This window comes from Danio rerio, chromosome 4 (assembly GCF_052040795.2).
Source record: "Danio rerio strain M-AB ecotype USA chromosome 4, GRCz13ab, whole genome shotgun sequence".
Taxonomy (NCBI): domain Eukaryota; kingdom Metazoa; phylum Chordata; class Actinopteri; order Cypriniformes; family Danionidae; genus Danio; species Danio rerio.
The window spans coordinates 17,857,410-17,884,150 of record NC_141024.2 but is presented as its reverse complement, the minus strand read 5'-3'; the positions used below and the strand labels follow the sequence as shown (position 1 = coordinate 17,884,150).

At 36.6% G+C, this 26,741-nt stretch overlaps 2 protein-coding genes across 3 annotated transcripts in view; both read right to left on the bottom strand.

Annotated features, from left to right (window-relative positions):
* nup37 (nucleoporin 37) overlaps positions 1-3,368 on the bottom strand; it is a gene marked incomplete at its 5' end in the record, with an annotated part of 42,730 nt that extends 39,362 nt beyond the window's left edge. Inside the window, 1 exon segment of the mRNA NM_001002619.1 lies at positions 3,117-3,368.
* On the bottom strand, positions 746-22,099 carry igf1 (insulin-like growth factor 1). 2 transcript variants are annotated; one of them, XM_087245888.1, is made up of 6 exons: positions 21,947-22,099; positions 20,641-21,659; positions 19,403-19,562; positions 7,646-7,827; positions 7,090-7,125; positions 746-4,924 (listed from the first exon to the last, which is right to left on the bottom strand). In XM_087245888.1, the coding sequence occupies exons 2-6, from the start codon at positions 20,686-20,688 to the stop codon at positions 4,865-4,867; spliced, it is 486 nt and encodes a 161-aa protein (XP_087102014.1). In that variant the 5' UTR covers positions 20,689-21,659; positions 21,947-22,099; the 3' UTR covers positions 746-4,864.
* Between the last annotated feature and the right edge of the window lie 4,642 nt (positions 22,100-26,741).

Genomic DNA, 26,741 nt, shown 5'->3' with positions numbered 1-26,741 from the left:
ATCTACAATTCTTAGAAAGGCTATTCAATTATTGGTTTCTCTGGTTTTGCAAAGAATCCAGAATAATTTACAGACTGTAATTTGTCTAATTGGGCATGATAATTGATTCGGTATTAGGAAAAATGGATTAAAAAAATATTCAAAATAAGACCAAGACAACACCTGCCAAGAGCCTGCTCAACATTTCAAATTATGTCTGCTGAACCCAAGCCAGGTGGGCAATTTATCTATTAAAAGGCTTGATTGTTCCACGATATTTCCATTAAAATGTGCTGACAGTATATGAGAGCTTTGTCCTGTCACTGAGAACCTCCTACAAAGAGCTGAATGTGCAGGTTTCTTGTCAGTACAGCCACAACCTGATTTGTTTGTCTTGGCTTAACGTGTCATATTTTAGGAAGTATCACTTTGTCATGCGGTGAGCGAGCAGTTTTAGGGTATTATGTACGATTTGGCAATTGCTACTCTTTTATTACCTTTTAGTATTCAAGATGATTCGCAAGGACTATTGCTTTTCTGCTTGGAGGCTTTTAGTCCAAATTTATTATCTCTGAGATGACATAACTGTCTTTCTCTTCTAGAAAAACCTATATTGATGAGTCATCCTGTACTAAAATATTTTTGTCCAATCAAATACTCCCCAGCAGTTCCTCCCACCAATGCCGCATAGACTTCCTGTTTTTGAAAGAAAGCGCATCTGTGTATAGTTCCTGTCATTATAATAATCACTCTTTGACACTTCCAGTATTGACAAGTGGTTTATTCAGCAGGAACGGTGAACAATCTGTCAGTATTATCATATTTTGTACAGAAAGCATTTGAGCACCAGTAATGAAAGCCTCACAATCAAAAAAGGTTTTAATGATCAATGCCCAGAATCCTCTAATATTTATAATTTCATACTGTTTCTGTATTTATGTTGTGATGCGAAAACTATCAAATGCTAGCAAAGTGCTGCAAATCTATATTCATTTTAAGAGAAAAACTTCAACAAAAGCATATTTCTGAAACAATATGTGTCTAATCAAAAATTCAAGAAGTATTTTTAGTGCTGCCCGTGATATTATCCACACAGCTATAACCAACAAACATTTAAACAAATATTCAAAGTCTTTGGTATTGCGTGAAGACTATTACATCCAGAGATCTTGTGCACATTAAATAGATATTCTGGATGGCTATTGCCAAAATTAGGTTGCCAAAAGCAGACGTTTGCCTTTATGCCCACTTTCCTTTTGTTTTATTTCGTTTATAGATGATTCATCTTCTGTTTAAAATATAAATAATAGTATAATTGCTTAATGTTGGTGAAATTTTCCTATTAAACCTCCCTAGATATATTGATATGTAAAAACACAAGCAGGTGAAAAAAAAAAAAGAGGTTCTAAATAGGCTCTTACAGTGTTAGCCAAGTTACACTGTTACTAGCTGGTTGAACTGTACTTTAACTCTGTTATTACTCGAGGGGAGAAAGTCTTTCTTGTCTTTTTATTACACTAACACTATTTTAAGTTGTTCAATCAGTGCCAAGATGTCAAATTAAATGTAGTGCGCATGAAAAGCTGCTTTGTGATGGGCAAAATCTTGGAGATTTGCAGTTCACAGTACTCTGTCAAGTTATTTGACATAGGGATTTCATCGCTTCAAAAATATCAATTATTAAAAAAAGGCAATTAAACATCTCGGGCCTCTTCTCATGTACTCACAACTCTCACAAAAATACTTTCGCTTGCTTAAACTATTGAAATCGCTTACCAATAAAACTGAAGAATATTATTACAATGGTGGCCACAAGGCTGTGCAAAAGGGAAGACATCCAACATTGAGCTTCTCAAGCAGTCATCTATGTTTTCAGCCGACCCCTGCTAGTAACAAACTACATTATAGCACCAATATACAGTGGGTCGATCTTTTATATGCTTTCGCTATATGATGCCATCACATACAATTATGGATAGAGATTGCGAAGATTACTATAGGTTGAGTATAGATAGAGAGTACACAGTGTGTGTTGATGTGGTCTGTTGGGGTCAGAATAGAGGAAATCACCATGCAGAAGGATTGTGAAAATCATAACTCAAAACCCTTGACAACTGCTTTAAAAATGGGGTGTAGAGCAAGAGTTCACCCAAAAAAACAGAAATCTTGTTATTATTTATGGACCCTTGTGTCTTTTGAAACAAGATGTATGCTTTAGAAATAAATGCAATAAAAAAAAATACATTAAATCACTTCTGTGCTTTGTGCAATGCCGAAATTTGAAGTTGCTGACTGATCAATTTTGCTCTAATAGGGTGTGTTCACACTTGACATGTTAAAACCAACTTTAGTTTGAATAAAAGTGCTGCGATCGGATCTTAAAGCAAACTCTTTCAACCTAAGTCGTAGACAATATACATCAAAACAAAACAAAAATAAGATCTGGTATTACAAGATGTGACCTTAAACAAGACTGAATGCTTACAGCAGATCTTCATTTGTTTTGGACAGAAATTCTTGGGGCTGTTTTTATCCAGTTACACATTATATAAGATTTTCAGGATTTCTCCACTGAAAAAAAAAATGTAATAAGTCAAGCACACAGCATTCTTTTTGATGTTTCGTAAGTTCCACCACAAAATATATAAATACATATGTCATTAAAAATGACAGAGTGAGCACAATGTAAACTAGAAATATACTTTAATTAAATATTTCAACTAAATGAACCAAACTGAAAAAAAAAAAATGTGAACACACCCATTAAGCACATTTCTGCTTGAGAGAAACAAACATTTAATAGTTATTTGGAATAAAGTAAGGTCACATGAGCTATATTTAGTTGAAATATTGCATGCAGAATGTTATATTAAACAAAAGTTACTTTCAAACCAAGCAGCATTTTGTTATTCAGTGCTGTGAATGTGTGTGACCAACTTAAATATGAGTGAAATCTGCATATGAAATATTTTTTATGCCTTAACTGTTGTGACAATATCAAGGCTCGTACGTGCACACCGGGACGGTTTTCGCTCAAGCTTATCGTCGGCGATTTTCGAAAATCACTTCCTGACTTTGGATGGTATTTCATTAACTTACATGCCATGAAATAATATTAAGTGGAAAAATTTACTCACCATCGAATTCTATTTGACCTGGAACTCCTCTCCATATTAACCAGACACTTTGCAGTCACTATCACGTTTATCACACAAAAACGTTGTGTCAGACACCAATTAAATGAGCAGCTCCACTATCATCTTGCATCTTCGTCATTAGTATTTGAGCGCCACCAAGTGGTGTTTACTGTAACTTCGACAGCTCTATGCACGTGAACAAAAGAGCCAATATTGGTTGACAACGTGGTTCGTCAAAAAAAAAAAAAAAAAGAGAAATTTATGACGCTTTAACGCGTGATGTTTTACGCGTCTGTATTCACGCGTACAAAATGGCGCCCTTTTCGTCAGGAGGAGTTTAGAACGAAAAAAAGCGCGAAAATCATCCGGTGTGCACAAATCTCGTGGATTCCCATTGAACAACACTGATTATGTTTTTACGCAGAGCAATGGTAAATGTGGCCGTGCAATTTCACAACATATAATCTCAAATGCTTTTTAATAATTCCCAGTAGAAACGAGCATGGACTACAAGAGTCATCATATTACAAGTAAACCCATAAGAGAGTAAAGTAAAATCAATAAATGATAGCAAATTACATTTTTGGAAGATTAAAACCATTTTATACAGCTATTGAGTGAGTTGCAGACTGGCTCATGTCGCCAGCTTTTTTGTTATGAATATGTAAACCTGCATCTTCCCATGATGATCTTCCCTCCCACAACTAGCAATTGCTGATTCTGAACCAGATTACAGTTTTCTTATTGTTAATATATTACAATTGCTAGTTTTTTTGTGGTTTTTGTTGTCTTTTTCTGTCTTTCCTGTGTGCGTGCTGATACACTGGTGTAAATGCATGCGAATAACTGTTCGAGTGAATGGCTTTCACCTCCCATTTTCTAAAGAAGGTAAACCATGCAATTGCAAGTATTTTTTTTTAAAAAAGAAGCAAAAATCCCTCACACACAATTAAAGAAAAAAAGGATGTAGGTCATGTTTTATCAGTCCTAAATGTGTTCTCTAGAGCACCTCAGCATGTCTGCATAAGGCTTTTGAATAATCCCCTTTGATCTGGTCTTGCACAATGAATCAAATAAGAAAAAAAATATTTGTATTTTATACATCATCTCTCTGTGCAGCCACAGTTCAGTTTTGCAAGGGTTCCATCTGGTATAAACTGTCTAGACAGCCTTTCTTGTCAACGTGGTCCATGATCTCATTGCGAATTCCTTTCTTGGCGATGGAGCTTGAACATTTTGCATGTGCCCACAAAGTTTGTTTGCAAGGTAAAATATTGCAACTTTCTTCTGCTCGATCCGGATTGTGATAAGCTTTACAAGAGTGGGGACGATTAAATTCTCCAATAGTCACCTATTACCTCAGTTCCAGTATCAGTCCATCAGAATTCAGTGTAATATGAACCTTAGAACTAGAGTAGGGTCAATATTTGGGCACTGCCACTATAAAAAGCTTTCACCATCCATTCAGTGTAACAGTTCACACAAGGAGGATAAATTGTTGACTTTTTATAGCAGCTAATTTTGTTTTTTCACCAGTATGTATTGGTGCAGTGTATGGAAATCATCAGATTTGTTTGTCTTAAGATGGGGCTTAAACGTCCAGTATCTTTTTTGTTTGCTTGTTTGTTTAGTTTAATACAGTGCAATGGAGCACATTCCTAGAAAACCAGTCTTTCTTTCTTCCCCTCTTTTTTTCGGCTGTCCAACGGTTTCTCTTGTCTCTCTCAGTTCATTCCTCCCGCTGTCCTCTACATGCGATAGTTTCTGCCCCCTGTGTTTCCTCGGCTCGAGTTCTTCTGATGAACCTCCTAAAAGTAAGAAAGAGAAAGGCAGTAAATGTCGATTCAGATGATGAGAAGTAACGCAGAAAGCTGACCCAAGGAGAGCAGAACGGCTGTCGCTGCCCATAACAACACAGCTGTTTGGTGAACGGAGTGTTATTTCATAATGCTGAGGAAATCTACTGTCAAAGCAACACATCAAAGGTTTCACCGCAGCAAGATTAATAAGTGTAATTCACGAAAGCTAAGCTGGGAATGAAACCGCATGCAGGGAGTGGAGGAGAATGGCCGGCATGAGGGGCCAGACTCTGAACTCAGTGTGCAGACATCTAAGGTGACCTTAGACTCAGCTTCCAGAGCATGACGTATGGGTGCAGAAATATGTCTGCGGAGAGCATATGCAGGTCTACCACAAAAACCACTTAGGCAGTTCACTTGCTAATGGTTTTCTTTTTCGAGAGAGGACGACTGAGAGCACTTAAAAGGATGGCCCACATTTGGGCAGCGAGGGTGAGGGAAGAGCTGCTTTTTTCCTTATGTATGTATCGCAGCACTGTGTACTGGCATCATTCGCTAAGGGATGAGGTAAAGGCATAGCTCATCCAAAAATGGAAATTCTGTCATCATTTCCTCACCCGTTTCAATACTGCATGAGACAGTTTCTTTTTTGAGAGCAACACAAAAGGAGAAATGTGGAGGAATGTGTGACTACATTTGAGACTGGTGCTCTCAAGCTTTAAAATTTATGCAAAGTTGCACACATATCAAAACATGTTGTTTGCATGATATTACAAGTCTATGTATGATAAAAAGTCCAGATATTAAGTTATTATACAAGGATTTCTCTCATTAATGTTTCTTGATTCAATGAGTTAAACTTGAGTATGGGATAAGTTTGATTCATGAATGAATCTTTCAGACTGGTGTTACAAACTGGATCAATTAGATTTAAACAAAAAGATTGGTTTGTACTTCACTATTTCCTTCCTGGAAGATTTTGGTCAATATTTAGCTGCTGTTAGCTTTAATTTTAGTGCAAAAAAACTAAAAGACAGAAGGTTTTGTGTGAATTGCTTTTTTCTTTTTTTATTATTGTCGTTTTGGAGTCAAAATGTAACTATTTAGAATTTGTTATAAAATCATGACACTCAAGTTACTCGATATCAGAAAATACACAGAACTTTAAAACTTAGTATTCAATAATTAATAGGCACATACACTACCTGACAAAAGTCTTGTCACCTATTCAAGTATTAAGAAGAACAGATTATAATTTGAGTTCTAGTTGATCATTTGGTATCAAACGTGGCTTAATTGAAAGGCAAAGGCCTCTAGATTATGCTTATTTTACCAAAATAAAATATGATCATGCCTTGATTTTTAATTATTGAATTAGGATAGTAAGGTCTGACTTTGCTTAGACCAAAGACTTGTCACTTAACAGAAATAATGTACTGTATAGAATATAAAGTCATGGTGCAGTGGAAAAAGAATTAATATTGTGTATGACTCCCATGAGCTTGGAGGACTGCATCCATCTCTGCAATGACTCAAATAACTCATTAATAAAGTCATCTGGAATGGCGAAGAAAGCGTTCCTGCAAGACTTCCAGAGTTCATCAAGATTCTTTGGATTCATCTTTAAAGCCTCCTCCTTCATCTTACCCCTGACATGCTCAATATTGTTCATGTCTGGTGACTGAGCTAGCCAATCCTGGAGCACCTTGACCTTCTTCGCCTTCAGGAACTTTGATGTGGAGACTGAAGTATGAGAAGGACCGCTATCCTGCTAAATAATTGCCCTCTCTTGTGGTTTGTAATGTAATGGGCAGCACAAATGTCCTGATACCTCAGGCTGTTGATGTTGCCATCCACTCTGCAGATCTCACGCACACCCTCATACTGAACGTAACCCCAAACCATGATTTTTTCTTCACCAAACTTGACTGATTTGTATGAGAATCTTGGGTCCATGCGGGTTCCAGGTCTTCTGCAGTATTTGTGATGATTGGGATGCAGTTCAACAGATGATTCATGGTAAAATCTACCTTCTGCCACTTTTCCAAATAATCAACTAGAAGTCAAGTTATTATTTGTTGCACTTACAAGTAAGATCAACGACAAGACTTTTGTCAGGTAGTGTATATGGTACAGTTAATGACAGCTAACTGTCTGATTGGGTAAAAACTTACCTTACAGGAAGAGTGGCTATGCCCAGATATAGGTTTCTGCAGAGGAACACAACCAATAGTGTTATAAACTATAACAAGCCAAACAGTGAATATTGCAAATGCCATTATTTATTTATAGATTGAATAGATGGTTTTACAAAATTGTGTCAAACAATCTGCCGACCTTTCACTAAGCCCAGCTTTTAAAAACAATACTGACTAAAGCAACTTGCAGAACTTGTGCAAATATATTCATATGGCTATAATCAGAAGCTTTCTTTACTGCCACGTTCTTCCATTTGTCATTTTCTTTGTGTTTATCTTGCTGATAAGAATGCCTTTTAAATGCATCCATAAGCAAAGAATGAAAAAAACATTGCTTTTTTATCAGAGCTTTAAGTTACTGTTCTCCACCTTTTAATTCATTTTGCTATAATAAGTTTGATATAATAATTACTGGAAAGCAAGACTGATTAAAAATGAGCTTTCATCAACATGTAATATCTCCATAACTGTTGAGTACAGTATATATTACAGTGTCAGGGCTTAGCAAAGGATCATAATCATGGATGAGCACCTTTGGTGTCCTGGGAATATCTGTGTGTCGTTGTGCTCGTAGAGATCGTGGAGATTTGCCTGTCTTCACAGGCGCACAATACATCTCGAGGCGCCGTAGCTCACAGCTTTGAAAGCAGCATTCGTCCACGATGCCACGGTTGTGTGACCTTCTTGAACTAGGTCCATATCCTGTCGGTTTGCCTGTTGGATACATAAAAATAACACTCATAAATAATCTTTTGTACAATTTCTGTACAGTGAGCACATCTGATACACATACGAAAAGTGAAAGCACTCCTAAATCTCCACTGTGAGGGAAGACCTTTATTTAATGGTGAGCTCAAATTCTGTCCTGCCTCAGGTACATTAAATAAAGCCTGTCATCACATCAAGTTCAAGCCCTTTATCCATTTTATTCTTGGCTTAGAAACATCTTGTGAGGAGCAATTATGGCCTACAAGGTCACGCTCCAAAATGCTAAATCTCTAAACCTTTCGGTAGTATCCTGTGGCTAAGAGCCCACTAAAATAGCTCAGTGTAGCAGCCAGAAAGTAACCATGAATTTTCAGATATATGGACGTGTTAATGACTTGAATTTCTTCTGTGTGAAATTTACAGGGTATCACTTTGCACAAAGTAGACCCTTTTTGGCAAGCACCCCAGTTAAATGGAGGTCAAGCTGACCCAAATGTAGAGAATATCACGTTTTGCAGTTTCAACTCTGATATCTTTAAAATAGCCCGTCCATTTGGGAGGCCAAATCTGACCATAGTAAAGGTAAAAAAACAGCGCTCCTAGAAGACAAGGATGAACCATGAACTGTTCCCTAAGTATTTGTTACCACTGCTAGGTGATAATTACCCATGTGAAAGAACATGAAAATGAAACGGACTCTTGGGAATATATTTTGTGTGCTGCCAAAGAGGTCAATCCTAGACATTATATTTAACGACGAGGTTAGGCTACTTCCACTAGAGCATCCAAGATTTTAGTCGTCCGGACCCACACAACGAATTTATGTTAAATGCAGCACTTAGACACCTGACTAAGTTACTGTTTCTTTCTCTGTGTCGCCAATCTCCTGGTGGGCTTAACAAAATTTCCCACTCTCCATTTACAAGTCACCACTCACCTAGGGCAATATAGCTCCGATAGGCTTTTCCCTGTTACAAAATGAAATAATAATAATAATTTAATATGGCATTTACAAGGAGGAAATGCCTTTCCCTTTCAGAGTTAATAGCTCTTGGCTCACAGGGCTGCCAGCGCTGACAAAATGCATTAAGTTCTGCTTTGCACTTGCTGCACTCTGACAGTGTTGTTTTGGAAAGAGAGGTGCTCTAATTCTGACAAACATGCATCCCTGCAGATTGCTGGACTCTTGGGTGCTGAGTGCTTCTGGGAGATTAGGGGGCGCTGTAATCTTTAAACACGACTGAGCAGTCTTGGGAGATTTATGTAAGACACTGTAGTGGTAGATTTGTATTTGCTCATTCTGACACCTGACGGCCTTGTATTTGACTCATAGAAAACACGTCCTTAAATACTTAGATAGCACGCTTACTAAAAGTACATTCAATTTTAAGTGATATAAATCCTCCGGGTGCTCCGGTTTCCCCCACAGTCCAAAGACATGTGGTACTGGTGAATTGAATAAGAATTGAATGAGTTTTAAACATATATTAAGAAAACACTTTCAGATACCTCCAGTTAATTAAGCACCTGGTGGTGATTTCCTTAATTAACTCTCCAAAACAGCCTAACCTTCCAGTTAAAGTGAACCAGATGAAGGTCAAATGGATGACCCTTTCAACCATGCAGAGCAAGATAAGTTGGTTGTTTAAAATCTGAGATTTCTAGAATATTGAATATCTTGACAACGTCACCTACTTATTCAAGAGGCTGGTCGTCCACATAAGACAATTGCGCAAGAAGGCATGATAAATAACATAGAGAATCTAAGTTGTACCTGATGTTGAGTGCTGAGAAATCATGTGACCAATCTGATTTAGCAATGGTTCGAATCCAGGATGAAGCACCTATTATTTATTATTGTTATTAGTCATTTAAAATTTTTTATTTTTTTTGCTCCATTCTTGTGTGTTTTGTTTTAATATAAGTCTGACATCCGAATGAACTCTTTGTGAATAAATATTTGTTGTTTTGGTCATTAAAAAATCTACATTAATAAAAGACATTAAGTTGTATTATACCCATGCATGGTCCACTTGGCTACGGAAGATTTTGTTTCCAACCCTGCAAATCAAACACAGATTCACCAACTATCTGAGTGCTTGTGTAGTTGCCAATGTTTTGAATCAGTTTATTCATGTGACCTAGGTGTTTTAAAATGTTTCAGAGCAGCATTTTGAAACATCTGCGGTTCGGAATCTCGACGCCCCGTCAAAACATTAGTTTCACTTCAGCCATCCCTACTTACAGTATATGACTGCTTGCTCCTGTTTTGACCTTTGCCTGCATGACAACTCTAATAAAGCTGTGTTTAGATCCAACCCCTGTTGAATTCCCTCTGTTGTTTTCACCATTCTGTGCCTGCAATAAAGCTCTGCCAAAGATGCTCATTGTTTGTTATCACAGTTGACATCTAAAAATCAAATTGTCTTCTCAGAATCAGCAGATTCCGTTTTTAAACCGATTGTTTTCTAGATGATTTTCTAATCCCTTACTAAACAAAACCTCCCCTACATTTTGCTCAAGATAGCTCATATGACTCTTCAGGAAAAACATTCGAATGGAACAGGTGCAATAAACAACAACAGCAGCTCTCATAATGCAGTGTAATCGGTTTAAATGGGTTTTTCAGAGATTTGAAGTGCTGTATTTTAAGAGGTCAAAGTTGTAATCCTAAAATAAGGTATTATTGCTAGATCAGCCATGAAGCAGCACTGGTCTGCAGACCTGTTTTTCTTTCTATCAGTATGAGCAGATTAGCAACAGCCTTTTGTGTTTTTCTTTATCCATATAAATTGTCCACAGATTAGGTCATGCTTTTATTGAAGATTGCTGCAGTCTTGAATCCCTTCCCCCATTCATAACAACGTGAGCGAGCTGTGAAACCTAGGCAAAGCACATTCCCATTACATCTACATGGACATTAGTGATCAAGTGATTAGCTTATTCGGAATAAGACAATATTATGATTGTATTTACGCTACATGCTTTTCAAATATTCCTTTTACCAGTTATACATATTATTTTACATTAATTGCTTACTCACACATTATTACTTCCCCAGGAGATGTCACTGACATTCCCTGAAGAATTTCACATATCAACATAAAATTCGTCTTTGTTATTAGATGTTCCACTTTAAGTTTTACTTTAATACAACAGATTCAGGCACAAAGTCAATTTCTTTTTAATAGTTTTTTTTGCAGTCTGATTAACTGTGTCGCAAAATGTAGGAAAAAGTCCTACACAACAGTAATAGGGCCTGTCTGTAAGCTCTAAAATTCTGTCTTCAGAAGCATCAATTCAATGTGAGAAGACAGCAGGGCAAGTACGAATCCAAATTCTACACCAATTGTTCTGTCTTGGGAGATGCCTTCATTCATTATCATTTAACTCAGAAGGTAGCATACACATGTCCTTCACTGACTTTTATATTCCACAATCCTGTGCATTCTACTTCAAACAGCTGAGCTCCGTTTAGGTGTCATTTGGTGTTTAAATGTACATTTTTAACCAATGTTTTTAACATTTAATGGCATTTCTGAGACGTTATTATTGTAGAAAGCAAATATTCCTTTAGTTTTGTTATACATTATTAAATCAGTTTGCAGTCTAAAGTCCGTTTTGTCAGATGTTTTAGATGTGCACAACCGCTCGCTGTTGGAAAGTTTTTGGACAGTTTGTGACTAAAATAGGAGTATTTCACAGGTCTTAATTCAATTGGTGTTTATTTCAAGTATAACTTTAGTCGAATTAAAGTAATTAAACATCTCTGTATACATTGACCATTAATCACAGTACTGTCTTATTCATATTATAGGGGTATTTCATCCAAAATTGAAAACTACCTACTATTTACTTAAGCTCGAGTGCTTCCAAACATTTATGAATTTCTTTCTTCTGTTGAGAATTCAAAACAAGACATTTTGAAAAATATTTAAAACCTGTAACCCTCAACTTGCATGGTAAGAAAAGCAAAGCAAGACAATAGATACAGTTTTCCAGCTAAATTCCAAATACCTTCTTCTATGTTCAACAGAAGCAAGAAAATCGAACAGGTTTTTAGCAGATGATGGCAGAAAACATTGTTGTCCATGTAAAAGTACTGACTGTAAATAAGACCAATGCCATATGCTTCAGTACAAAAGCAAGGCTGTGTCCCAACACCTTGGGCTAGACACCTTTGCTTCCAACCATACAGGCGCATCAGAACATGTACATTCCAGGAAAGCCGCTGGAAAGAAGCTGACTTTTATAGCCATGCTCTTGTTATTGAAGAACAGGGAGTTCTTGAAGCTGCTGCCATACGCTGCCTGCATAGTGTCAGGAAGTTTACTATTCACTGAGGACTATGAAAGCTGCTATAGTCCTGGAAACTACCTCTTTATCAATGGCACCACAAAGAGTTTATAGTGAGATGAAGTTTCCTTCCAATAATTCTTTTTTGTTTTGTTTCATGGTTCCCTTTGCCTCTGTTTACTCTTCAAGATTTGTTGGCTCCAGCAAGCAGTAAGGATTGAAATGGAACTGTTTGTGGTGTTTAAAGGTTGTCAACAGCCAAGTAGTGTTTGTCAAAATGTTTTGAAATGTTTTTTTCCACAGTGATATGCTGAAAGATGTGTGTATGGTAAGTACAGTATATATCTTATAAAGCAATGTATTCTATTTTAATTTAGATATGAGTGTTCTTTGTTTAAGTTAGATATAGTAATTTTAGAGGTATATTATTATTGTGTTATTATCATTAAATTATTATTTAAACATTTTTATTACATTTTATTTTATTAAATTATATTAAACATGTACTATTTAAAGATTTTAATTTATTTTTAGTTTCTCTTTTAGTATGTTTAAGACAAGACAGTAAAATGTTTAAATGAATTAAATTATTTCAATTGTTTATTTAGTCACATAAGAACTATAAATGTATTTCAAATTCATATTTAAAAAACGAATATACAATTTTAAATGTTTGTACATTTATCATATATGGCAATATATTTACATGTCATTAAGATACAAGTTAATTTATTTTTATTGATTTGAGTAGTTGATCAATGGAGCCAACCCTGTTCCTGCAGATCTACCTTCCTGCAGAGTTTAGCTGCAAACTTATCAAACAGACCTGCCATTAATTATCCTTAGGATTCTACTTAGTTGGTTTAGTTGTATTTGATTATGGTGGGAGCTGAACTCTGCAGGAAGGCAGATCTCCAGGAACAGGGTTGAGCATCTCTGATTAACAGCATCTTTTCATAAAATCTGGCTCTTGGGCTAGGTTTTAATGATAGCTCTTTATATTAATAGACCCTATTACACATCCACTCAAAAAAAAAAATAACTCACTGGATGAACTCTATTTAATTAAGGGCAGGATTTCCATCAAATCAATTTGTTTAGCACCAACTAAAAAAACTATTTAATTAAATGCAATTGAGTTGGTCCAACATGATTTTATCAAACAAAAGTTTAAATACATTTGTATTTTTATTTGACTTAAACTCAAAGCAGGTCTTATAATATCATGTTTAATATCAATATTAATATAATATCAATATTATAATATCATGTATGACTATTATGAGTTGTACATTTTGAAGTCTCTAAGGTTTTATTTGAAGTTATCCTAAATAAACTTAAGAGCCATTTTTAAGCGTATTACATGAGTTACATATACAGTTGATCGAGACTGCTCTCAGAACTCATTTTAGGACAGTTATTGCTCACTGAGCAAAGCAACAAACTGCATTTTTGCTAATTAAGCTGCCAACTCCGAAAGCATGGTTGCTTCTGCAAGGTAGTAATCTAAAAACTCAAAGCGGTACATAAAAATCTTCTAAATCTTTAAACTAAAGTGAAGATTAAACTCTAGCAAGTCTTTCTTTTTAACTTTAAACATCTAAGATTACTTTTGTTGTCAACATTTCCCTCTCTTAATTCAATCCCACGCAAATCATGCTGGAAACTACAAATCCCCGAACCAGGTAGTTGGACCAACACAATTTCTTTATATTGTCCCAACACAAAACGCTTAAGTTAATGGTTTACAAATTTAAGTGGGCTAAACATAAAACAAATAAATTTGCCAAAGAAATTACAAGAATTGTGTTGTTTCAGCTCATTTTAACAGGTAGTTTGAACAAGCAGCAGTAATAATTTTTGAAAGCACCTAAATCTCAAATAAAAGTATCACATGGTTTCATAATTTTATCAAATACATTAAGCTTTTTCATGTGAGGTCCAAGCAATATGTGGGCGTAAATGTTGAAAATGAGTAAAGGTAATGATGTACTTACATATTAAAATACGTCAATTTTCCGTTAACCTTTTTAAATACAACTTTAATTTAAGATTATCTTGACTCCGTGAGTCTTTAGTCTTTATGGTAGTTCAGCTTTGATGAGACATCAATCTGTATTCTGTGCCATTTAAATCAGACAGACAAAGCTTGAATCTAAGGGCTTGTGCTATAAAAAGCATGTTCTTCTCACCCGAAAAGTACTGAACCCAGAATACCCAGTGCCCTCTGCAACGTGTTCATGTCCAGTAGAACAGCGGGCCAGGAGGAGGGCAGAGGGCATCCTGATCATCCTGTAATCCCCCATAATCCGCTGCTGCTCTAGGAAAAGAGCCAAGCCTGACTGTGTGCTGTTGATGTGTTCTTCTCTCCAGCTGCTTCAAACATAATCAAGCCAGACAAAGAAAACCGAAAAGTAGTGCTATCATCGATGTCCATGTAAGAACTTCCTTTCTGTTTTGATGTTTCTTTGCTGCTGAGAGTCGACGACCTGTGATCTGCTTTATCTAATTAATAATATTGTTCAAATGATCATATTTGCACGTTGAGGGCACTGGAATCCGCATATGATGTAACAATGACACATATATTTGCTTGTCATTATAAATAGACTCCGCTCACTGGCATTCAATCACTTTCCTGCACCAGATTAGACTGTCAAGCGTTGTCAAAGGCAAATAGATCCATTTATAATCATTGCTATTAATAACAAACACTGAATTTGGTACTGTATATAGATGCAAATTCAGTTTCTGCCATTCACCAGATGCTTAAGTTTGCTGACAAATCGAACTTTTGCTTTGACGTGCCCACTTCAAACATCTTGTTTGCATCCCTGTACAGACTTCAGAAGGATCCCACTGTCAGGAACAAGTAGATCGTTCATTTTTAATGTCGTCCTAGATCATGTCAGAGGATTACACAATTTTCTTTTTGAGGGCATTTGTCTGCAGATTTGTTACTGCAAGCTTCAGTTAAAGCAATCACCTGTACTCAATCTGACAGCAAACCATATTGTGTGTTGCAAACCATAAGTAATGATTTTATAGACAGTTGTTTGTGAATAGTTTTTTTATGGATCATTTAGTCAATTTACCCATGTAATGGTTATATAAAATAGTTAATAATTCCTTTGCGTTGATGCTAGTCAATCAAATTACAGGTTGTTTTCTGACCAACTTTATTGAAAGATTCTTAACAGCAGACTTTTCCATAAAGAAGGTCCGAATTAGGGTTAAAAATAAAAGTTATTTTTGACACAGTGTATCCAGAAAGTATTCAAAGAGTTTCACTTTTTTATGTTACAGCCTTATTCCAAAAGGGGATAAATTCATTTGTTTCCTCAAAATTCTACACACAATACCCCATAATGACAATGTTTACTGAGGCGTTCACAACAACTCGGTGAATGTCCTTGATTGGCCCAGCCAAAGCCCAGACCTAAATCCTATTGAACATCTCTGGAGAGATCTAAAAATGGCAGTACGGGCAAAAATTCTTAATGAAAGGTGTGCCAAGCTTTTGGCATCATTTTCAAAAAGACTTGAGCCTGTAATTGCTGCCAAAGGTGCATCAACAAAGTATTGAGCAAAGGCTGTGAATACTTCAGGTTTTTTATTTTTAATACATTTGTAACAATTAATAAAAAAAAATAATAAAGTCATTATGGGGTATTGTGTGTAGAATTTTGAGGAAATAAATAAATATAAAAAATGTGTAAAGTGAAGTGCTATGAATACTTTCTGGATGCACTGTATGTGTATTAGTTTATTTGCCTTGCTGTATAGTTGTTTAGTGCTGGTGCAGCAGCAATGTTATTAACAATACAGAAATGTGAAATATTACTAATATTTTACTACTGTTTCATTAGTGTTAATGCAATGAGCAGTAATACTGGATTATAAAATAGGAGTTCCTTCATTTTTAACAATTTAAGTGGCTATTCCAAGAAAAAAAGGTTATTAGAAAAAAATACAATGCACCAGTAACTGAAAGTATCAGTTACAAAAGTAATGTGCCCTATTTGAAAGCTTCCTTTTTTGTTAGGAAGGCAAGTGGAAGAGTCCAATATTTTCTTTTTCTGATGCCCTTCAGGCGTTAATCCATAAGGGAGAACTTCCTCACTCAAATGTAGTATAATTCCTTTAAGATTCACGATTAGCACATGTTCACCTGTCATCTCATGGTGTCAGGTCCTTCCAAACGTGTGAGAGGAGACTTGCACCCACTTCTGGACAAACTGTGAATTTGCAGCGCATTTTGGAGCCAAAACTTTCCACATTCCCGATGTGTTTGTGTCTGGGGAATGGGAATGCATCATGAGCTACACGCACAGACTGTTGGCAGACGTCAGAGGTGCTTTGCTGCAAAGGACTAGAGTTGAACCATGGAGGGAAAGGACAGCTTTGAGTCAACACAAACACTCCTGGCCATGCAGTGCCCTTTGAAATAAACTGGATGATGTGCTCCAGCTCTGCGTCACTCGTTCCGGAGTCCCACTCTTTTCCAATAACCCAAGACAATCTGGGATGAAACTGCCGCTGAGACAGGCTAGGATTTCTAGGTCAGACTAACAATTGGAAAAACTGACTGCATTGTCAGTTTCATCTTCTTCTGTGTCTTCCTCTAGGGTCTTCAAAAAGCCACATTTTGTTTCCATAAAAAATTGCCAAAGCGCAGTATTTCACTTTTATATTGAGGTAATGAAGTATTGTGACAAGGTTATTCGCGTACTTTGTCAATAAATACAATGCTGATTATATCAATCTTAATTGTTTGAGGTTGGTTGGTTAATGTCGATTTAAAAGTGATTTAAGTGGTTACATACTACATAATACCTGTTAAAACGATGCAACCGTCAGGGTACAAATGACATTCTGTAAGGTTTTATAATGCATACTAGGTCAAAGTCAAATGATCTGTATAAAATCGTCTATTTGCTCTTCACCGAACCTGTCACACTGATGCAATAATTTCACGGAAAGTTCAGATTAGCATAAACGTATTTATTTTGGGCTCTGTACTGACAAAACAAACACATGGCCATTGACAGCCATGAGCGATCCAGCCAGCTCCTTTGTGACCACTAAAAGCTCAAATGTTGTTGACTGGAAACTTAAAATGTCAACTCTAACTTGAAGTTCAATCTTGCTTCGCTGTTAAAGTAAGTGAATAAAAAGTGTCTCGGTGCGGGTTCTGTCCACTTGTCAAAATAATCACTTCATACGTCATTATCGGTGGCCTGAGACTCTCATGCTTCCTTGAGACATTTGCACTTCGTAAATATCTCATCAGGTAATTTACAAAGATAGAATATATATATGGAAAACTTAAAAACAGAATAGCTGCACTTTATGTAACTGGCCTCAGTTGGACCACTGAAATCAGATGTCATAGACAGGGGCAATTGATTTTACAGGACGACAGGAACAATCTAAGATTAGAAATTAAATATTGCTATAAAATATATCCAGTATAATATTTCATGTTTCCTCATGATACAGTTCACCTAAAAAATGAACATTTTGACATTTATTCTGCAAGTGAACACCGCAGATAGTATAGAAACAGAAAACTTGTCAATGCTCAAACCACATAGATCCCTTATTAGCAGCTGTTTCAATAGGCTGCCAAGTGTAAACCATAATTTAAAATGGTTAAAGTCTTTCTGTGATCACTCACAAGCAATTTAAGTGTGAGTTGGTCTGGTAGCGTAGTTATATGAATGTATAAATACATTTGCATTAGATTTCAGTAAAATATTCTGCTAAACTAATACATACAATACCACGAAGGTGTAATATCAGCATTGTGTCTATTAGAAATATTGTCAACATGTATTGTAACTTGATTTGGCTGAAGAAACATTTTGGGATTTTCAGCAAAAAATATGGAGCGGTCTGCACATTTATCTAAATATCTACTTTTGTTTTGCACAGAAGAAAATGTGTTTAAGTAACATTTAAGGGTTGTATATTTAATGTTTGGGGTAAAAAATATAAATTTGAATATTTCCTATGGAATTGAAATTATGCTTTGTTTTATTGTGTTTGTCAAAGTGTTGTACAGTAAGTTCTCATTATTAGTAAGCACAACCCTGCCAAACACATATTACAGATAACAATTTAGTAATGCACAATCAAGATAGGTAAAGTATATGAATAAGTATAAAAAGCAAACAAGCTCAAGAGCTCCTGAAACTTTCTGCCTAAAGCTGATTGGGATAACCCAAGACTCAGCAGTTCTCATGGCTTGTGGAAAAAGAGAGATGTAAGTCTAGGATCCAGAATGGTTTTCTTTGGGTAGTCCCCCGTACTCAGTTGGAAATAAGATGTGCACTACATTTATTCGCCCTGCCTACTTGTGTCCGCCAAATTCCAGCAACCTCATTTTGGGAGCAAAGCATCTGGCTGATCTTCTTTAACTGTAATACACCAGCATCAGTCAGCTGCCACATTTCTCTCAGCTGCCTCTTTGGCATTGCAACACCTCACCTTGCAATAATGTAAACTTTTTTTTTGGTTAAATTATGACATATCTAAGATTGAATCTGATATCTATTCTTTTTCATTTTGAAAATTGTTTTGATAATAAAAAGTGGGAACTGTATTAAGAACTGACAAATTACGTCTACTAGAACCTCAAGTTTTTATGCATTCTGGGCAATGATTCACACTATTTTTTTGAGGGCCTGAAAACTAGATCTGGGCTTCCCAAAGCAAATTTTTGAAAATGCCAGGACAATATTCTCTGCGCAACTACAAGTTACAAAAATGACTTTGCGAAAACAGTCCTGTCATACCTGCAACATTTTAAAAAATTAAATAATTGATAACTGCTGGACCACACGTGAGCAGATGTTACATCGCCACCTACTGACATGGAAATGAGTGCATAATACAGTGTTCCTATTCTTTCTGCACACGCAAAGAAAAAACGTTTCCATTTTTACACAGTACCCTATAAATATACAAATTTATGGCCATGATGAATCATGTATAAGACCAGAAGCATTGATTGACAAGTAAAGTGTTAGGTTAAATTAGATTGATTTGATTGTAAACATTTTACCCAATCAAACTGAAACTAATTAAGCAAACAGAAAAAGGGCAATACTTGAAAAACTGGACAGCAAGACGTAAAAAAGGATGCTTTTCTTATTCATGAGTGGCGCATTAGTGCGTGGGGAACTAGAGAGAGAGAGAGAGAGAGAGAGAGAGAGAGAGAGAGAGAGAGAGAGAGAGAGAGAGATGATGCAGTTGATGAATAAATAAAAAGTGCACTTACTGAAATAAAAGCCCCTGTCTCCACACACAAACTGCAGCGTGTCTACAAGCTCCGCCCCGCACAGCGTCTCCGGCCCCGCCTCCAGAGTCGCGGGAGTCAACGCGAGGACGCACAGCACCAGTGAGAGGGTGTGGGTACTCGGGAGACAGCGCATGGTACACTGCATCCCAGAGAGAGGCAAACCACAAACACATTACAATCACACGCTGAAAAAAAAAACTAAGGACAGTATGCAATTTTATTGACATTCATTATTATTATTTTTTAATTAATTTTCTTCCTCACTTTTTATTCTTCATGCATGTTTCCCCCATATATGCTGTATTTCACTGTCTATCATCTGCACATTTATTACTGTCATTCATCTGCTTTTACACGTCTAACATCATGCAAAGGCAGGTGTCTGGATATTCTACTGATTAAAAAATAAAATACCAAATCTGATCAAATGCACCTGTCTATGCATAGAGTGCACTTTTGAGCGCGTGCATTTACTTTAATTGTGTTTCCCTATCAGATATTCTTTACTCCTCCATCCGCACACAATCTCGCTAAAGCAGCGCGTTATTTCGGAACACTTCTCCACAAACGCGCGCGGAAATGTCTCCAGCGCGCGCTTTGAAGCGCCTGGTTCTCGCTCGTGCCAATAGGACACTGCTGCTTGAACCAAGTGTCCGGTAAAAGAAGAGCGCTTTTGTAAAGCATGCATTTTTGGGGGTTTGGATAAAACTGTGGTTCACCTACATATACGTGAGGTGGAACTGGAAAGCTGCAAAGCCGCCAAACCCAAAGAGGAAGCACTTTACATAATAAAGAGAATATAATGCGCAACGCACAAGTACGCAGCAAAACCTTCAGTCCTAGCCCTTAATCATGTCGACTCAGCAATATTTACTTTTAAAGGACTGGATATACAAGTTGGTGACTAGTGCACTGCGCAAATGAACTCCCTGGTGCATCATGATATGACTCACCATACACATCATGCAATCTGTCGTAAGTCTGAAAAGTTTGCCATAATAGACTGCAGCTGTCAGATCTTTAACGTGAAATACTTTTGCATGCACTGACTAATGCGTAAAGACGCAGAGTAGTCATTGCTCATATTTAAATGTGAGCGCAAATTGTCTTCAAATATCATTCAGTTTTTATCTAAAATACTGCTTTAGTGAAAAATTAAAGCCATAATGGTAAGTCCAAAGTGTCTATTTGCTCTGAAAGGAAATAGGTTAAGTTACCTTAAAGACATCACACCAATGCCCCTGGAAGAAATGACCGCTAGACATCCCTTTGGGTCTCCAGCAAAAGCCCAGCAAAAATGAACTTGTTTGAAGTCATTAAAAAGCGAGAAAGAGGATGAGATGCGGGCAATGTCACATCTCAATATTCCGACTTTGTTCCATTGCGCAGGCTCGTTGTGGAGAAGTGAGATTTAGCGAACAGGAGACGGATTTGGAGAGAAAATCCCTCACATTTATCTACATTACAGAGACATTTTCAACAGGAAACAGCTGGGGCAGCATTTGCCTTCTCCGCTTGCTAAGTTACTCATTAAGGATTTTGGGCACCCTGTCAAATAACGTCATCTGTTTCTTAGAATAGGCTCGAATTTGGATCTTTCTAGGACTCACTAACAGCAGAAAAGATTGCACTGCAGAATGAAAGCGAATATGAGAGGTTGAGAAAGTGGTGAGTTTTTAGAGAGGGACAGAAGTTGAATTCAGACCGACTGCCGTGCGTAATTTGTACGGTGTCTTTTTTATCACCGCTCTATATTCTCAGCTGACTTATCTGTCAGTGCTGGTATTATAGCTGCTGTAAATTTTAAAAGGGTAACATATATTTTAAAATACATTTATATAGAAATGCCGTGCCTCAATAAAACAGCTGAGATAAAATAATTAACAAAACCTAACGTTCTTGTTTTAGAGTCTGTAAAAAGTATCCTAAAGTGGTATATGATTACGCAGCTCGAGTTAAATGCCTTACGCTAACACCTTTTAAACAAATGAAAATATATATTTTTATTCTGAAGTAATACTTATTGACACCTGTCAATCAACTGCGACATACATATGCACAGCCTACATACGCACGCACTCACCAAAATCCCTATAATGCCAAAGCAAACATCAAACATTTATTTATTTAGTTCATTATTTATTAATTCATTCATTAATTTTCTTTTCAGCCATAGTCCCTTTATTAAATTGGGGTTGCCACAGCGGAATGAACCACCAACCACCAACTTATCCAGCTTATGTGTTACGCAGTGGATGCCCTTCCAGCTTTACACACACACACACACACACACACACACACACACACACACACACACACACACACACACACACACACATATATATATATATATATATATATATATATATATATATATATATATATATATATATATATATATATATATATAAATATATATGAATGAATGTATGTATGTATGTATGTATGTATGTATGTATGTATGTATGTATATATATATATATATATATATATATATATATATATAGCTGGAAGGGAATCCACTGCATAAAACATAAGCTGGATAAATGTATAATTAATTATTTGTAATATCCTTTTATTAACAGTATATTACAATTTTGGTGCCTACTCAAACACTTTTGACCACGGGTGCCCAAACTTTTTCTTATCAGGGTAATTTCCTAATTTATTAATATTGAAAAATAAATAGAAAAAATACTTCAATGATATTAATAATAATTTTTAATAAGTAATTTTTAATAAATAAGTAATTTTTTTTAACATTTTATTAAGAAATTCTTACAATAAAAACATAAACAAATACATTTAGAACACAATGGTGTTCAATGCTAAATACACTAATCAAGCTTAACCTGCCTTTGCCTTGATTTGCTCGTCGATGTCTTTTCAAGAGTTCATACTTAGCTGATGATTAATTGTAAGCAAGTTTGGCATGCTGTCCCGGGAGAGAGCCCTGAGCCCAAAAGGTCCTTGAGCCCTGGGCTCCCTCCCGTTTGCAGGGCGAGAGGGAAGCTTTGAGCTCAGGTAGATCTCGATAACTCCCCTTGATAAGAGTTGATGGCTAAAATGATTGCACAGAAACAACAGCAGTCCTGATAAAGGAATAGAACCAGTGACTTCCCACTGCAATGCAACAGTGCCAGCCACTGGGCCGCCCTGCCGCTCTGTGAAGGGAAATGTGGAGAGGTAGGGGTGGAAGGGAGGATTCTTTTAATCGAAGATGACTGTAGTGAAAAAACCTGGCTCTTTATAGTGGGTTAGGAATCGTCTGATTGGTGGATCATACATAGCTAATGCAAGACCAGCCGTGTTCAATCATAAGCACGTGATCCTCTCAAAATTAGTTTATAAATAAACTTCACATGTATTGCTTTCTATCTTCGAGTAACATTTTTAAAAATGTTCATGCACAACATTAAAATGAAACATTTCATTTCAGCTGACTTTTTTGTAGCTCAACAATGGTTATGTTAAATTAGAAATGACAATCTCTATTGAAGGCATTCTAATTCAGATTGGATGGCGGGCCAAATCAAAGGTTACCATGGGCCAACTTTGGCACGTAGGCCCTATTTTGGCTATCGCTGCTTTATACACTTTATAAGCTGTTATATTGTACTTGCGCAATTAAAACAAACATAGATATTGTTATACGTATATCTATGTGGTTGATGATTTACATTCAGTAGCCTACACTTATATTATTATTGTTATAACTATTGTTTAGGTGGTATTTCTAGGAAATTCAACAAAGAATGCCAAAGTAATCTGATTTCTACTGAAGCTTATTAGCATTAGTATATTCCTTCAAACTGATTGTGTTGTTCATTAATTTAAAGATTGCAGCTATATGCTTTCTGTTTATATTGCATTATGTATAAACTGTGGTCTGATATGTTAGGACACACCTGCATTGTTTTTTGTAAAATCCGTCCAAGGCTTTTTCAACCATCATCACTTTACATAGAGATGTGACAATGAATCGTTCTGATACGATTTATAAACTGAACCACATTATCCACACTCATCAGTGCGTACACGTGTAAAACACTGCAATAACATAATCGGAGGAAAAGAGGTTGTTGAGTATTTATTTGATATAATTCCTGTCTAGATGATTGATGCTTAGCCTGGCTTCTTGGGTAGGTTTTGTCAAAGCACGGTCTGGCTGACCTCAGAGGAATGAGCTCTCTCATTGCTTCGATGAACAGACAGTGCATTCACTGAGACTTGGGAGAAGATTTCTCTCCACTAATACCATCTCGTAGTTTGCTCGATGAGCCAATAGGAGTGCTTACATAGTATAGTCTCTCTCTCACGCTCAGAGAAGTGGTTGGAAGGGGACACGGCAGTCAATGTGGAGGGACATGTTAATAGATGGCCGGTATTACTGCTTCTGGAAGCTTTTTGAAACCACCCAACAACCTCCTGCTGTGTGTGGTCAGTGTTCACTGGGCAAAGAAGCTCGACTGGCACAGACGCTTCTCTGATGTTTTTTTTCTCTCTCCCTCTCTGTTTTCATCAAAGAACAATGCTCACTGATGGTGCCGGCAATGGGTCAGCCAGCAGGACAAGGCTTTGTCTAGTGGTTAGTGGTGTTGTTGAAAGATCAATGCTATAATAAGCAATGGCATACTGAGTGTTGATCTGACGCTTGCAGACTGAGGAAAAGAAATTAAGGTGGATTTTGCCACAAGGCATTAAATTAAAGGGATAGTTCAACTAAAAATTACAAATCTGTCATCATTTACTCACCATTTACTTGTTTCAAACCTTTATGAGTTTCTCTCCTCTGTTAAACACAAAAGAGCATTGACATCCATATTTGTTTCAATGGTTGCAGTTTTCACCTGTGTTCACCTGAAGAAAGAAACTTATAACTGTTTATACCTAATTGAGGGTGAGTAAATATTGCGTACATTTTTATTTATGAGTAAACTATCCCTTTTAATGACCTTTTTAATTCAACTGAAATGATTATATTCAGTTATAAAATAAGGCTACATAAGCTTACAGTGTTGTAACATGCAGGCAAACTCCAGTAAACCTTTTGTAAAAAAAAAAAAAAATCTATATTTGCTGAGCAACAGCACACAATGCATCTAATTAGTATGTACAGGGTGAAAAGAACATTGCAAAACTCTTTACAGATTTACTCCTCAGGAAAGCCAAATGAATGGTGAGTGCCTTAAAGGACCTCTCAGCTAAGCTAAGACTCTGGTGACATTTCAGTATCACGGTGTTCCTGTGGCTTAACTGGAACAGCGGGGTGCTAGAAGTGTCAGTGTCGTGGGTTCACATCTCACCGTTGGGAAAAAGCAGTGTGCTTGAATATGTACTGCAGATCCTAAAAGTATATTGTGTAACTTCAAAGTGAAAACTGCATTTCGTTTAGATTTAAACTGCAGTACATTAACTTTTTTTTCTGCTTTAGACTTAAAGATGCAAAAACACAAACAGGAATTTCATTTTGAGTCCACATAATAGCAATGTCCTTTAAATGTCAATGCTCTTTAAAGTTCCCGTGAAATTAAAATAAAGTTTTTTAGATGTTAGTATCAGTATTATTTGTTTGTAGGATATCTATAAGCTTATGTGCCCCAAAACAGAGACAAAATTTGGATTTAGAAGACATAAAACTGGTATAAGTAAAGTTTTACAAACTAATTTCGAGAGGAGCATGTGATATAATTGATCGCGGCTGGTTTCTAATCTATAATCAGCAATAATCCAATCAGATTAGTTCAAGCTTACATTAAATAGACCAATTTCACTCTACTACCTCATCTTCATCTTGGAACAATCCCTCCTTCCACCCCATCTCCTCCTTTTTTCTCCCATTACCAGGGGGAGCTCTCGAGACCTGATCTCTGACCCCCTTATATGTTTATTGACCAGACATGAGCCCTGAGGTCAATTATCTCCGAGCTCAGGGTTCTCTCCCGGGGCAGCATGCACAACTGCTAAGCTTGAACTATTGAAACATGAAAAGCCTGTAGTTTGTCACTTCCACCCAAACGAATCAACTGTGAAAATCTGGAATTTGCAAAAAATCTAAATGCTAAGAAAAATCAGTTTTAAAGTCTCCAAGAAATCAAAACAAACTATATGATTTTATAAGAGCACATTGCTAGTTTTGTGGCGAACAATTCATCTGTTCATTTCGTTAAAAGAGTTTGCCCTTTTAATCTTTAATTGAAATCTAAAAATGCACTTCCTGTTTGTTTTCAGTTAAATATTAAGTATATCTTAGTTGATGGGCATGGCTAACATTTAATCACGCTGCTCCAGCTGTCAGTTTTGACAAGAAACAGAAATGGTGAGGAGGAGGTGTCTGTACCCCCCAATAATACCCCCCAAACACTTTTCCCAATCCTTCTGAATGAAATGCCTACTTTACTAAATCGATTCAGCTCGCAGTAGAAAAACAAGCCATGCACATTGTTTTATCATTTGATGATGCATTTCTCTATGAACTGCGTCACAATATGAAAAATGGTTTTGTGGTCTAGTCAGAAAGTTCAATGCCTTAAACAGTCATTGCACTTGAATCAATCACTTCAATCAATATTCTGTCACATCACATTAAGTAGTTCCATATTTAAACATTTAATTAGTCCCTTTATTAATCACAGCGGAAGCTAACTTATCTAGCATATGTTTTACTCAGCGGATACCCTTTCACCTGCAACTCAGTACTCTCAGTACTGGAAACACCCAATACACACTAATTCACACACATACACTATGGACTATAATTCTCTTAAAGCTCATGTCTTCGGACTGTGAGGAAAACTGGAGCACCCAGAGGAATCCCATGTGGACACGGGCATACCATGCAAACTCCACACAGAAATGCCAATTGACCCAATTGGCAAACTTCTTGCTATGAGGCTAACCACTGAGCCACGATGTCACTATATTAAAACATTTTACACATAAATAAACTAATAGTACGTTTGATTAACATTTTGTTAACATCCATTACTCTACATTAACATAGGCTAAATGGTGGCCATTTTAATTTCACACGACCAGAAGAATACTACTTGCATTATTGTATTGTAGCCACTTGTTATTGGTCACCATTGCCTGCACAAGAAATAGTGAAATGTGGCTGACACTGGACGTGATGACTGCTAGATCGATGCCACTAGGTGTCAGTATCAAGTAGGCCTCAGTAAATCCAATTGCATGTTCAAGCCAAGCAGAAATTTCACATGGACTCAGTCACTGAAACATTTTTCTAGCTGGAGAGCTCTTATTTTTTTAGTAATCCAGGCCTACTTTATATGCGCAGCCATGTATCATATGAGAG

What these genes read in the sequence shown, in the direction of transcription:
- igf1 (XM_087245888.1), bottom strand. Translation starts at nt 20,688, where the DNA reads ATGTCTAGCGGTCATTTCTTCCAGGGGCATTGGTGTGATGTCTTTAAG. An exon ending in ATTGGTGTGATGTCTTTAAG is followed by an intron (nt 19,563 to 20,640) that starts GTAACTTAACCT and finishes TCTGGGATGCAG; the next exon opens with TGTACCATGCGCTGTCTCCC. An exon ending in ATAGCCACTCTTCCTGTAAG is followed by an intron (nt 4,925 to 7,089) that starts GTAAGTTTTTAC and finishes TCTTACTTTTAG; the next exon opens with GAGGTTCATCAGAAGAACTC.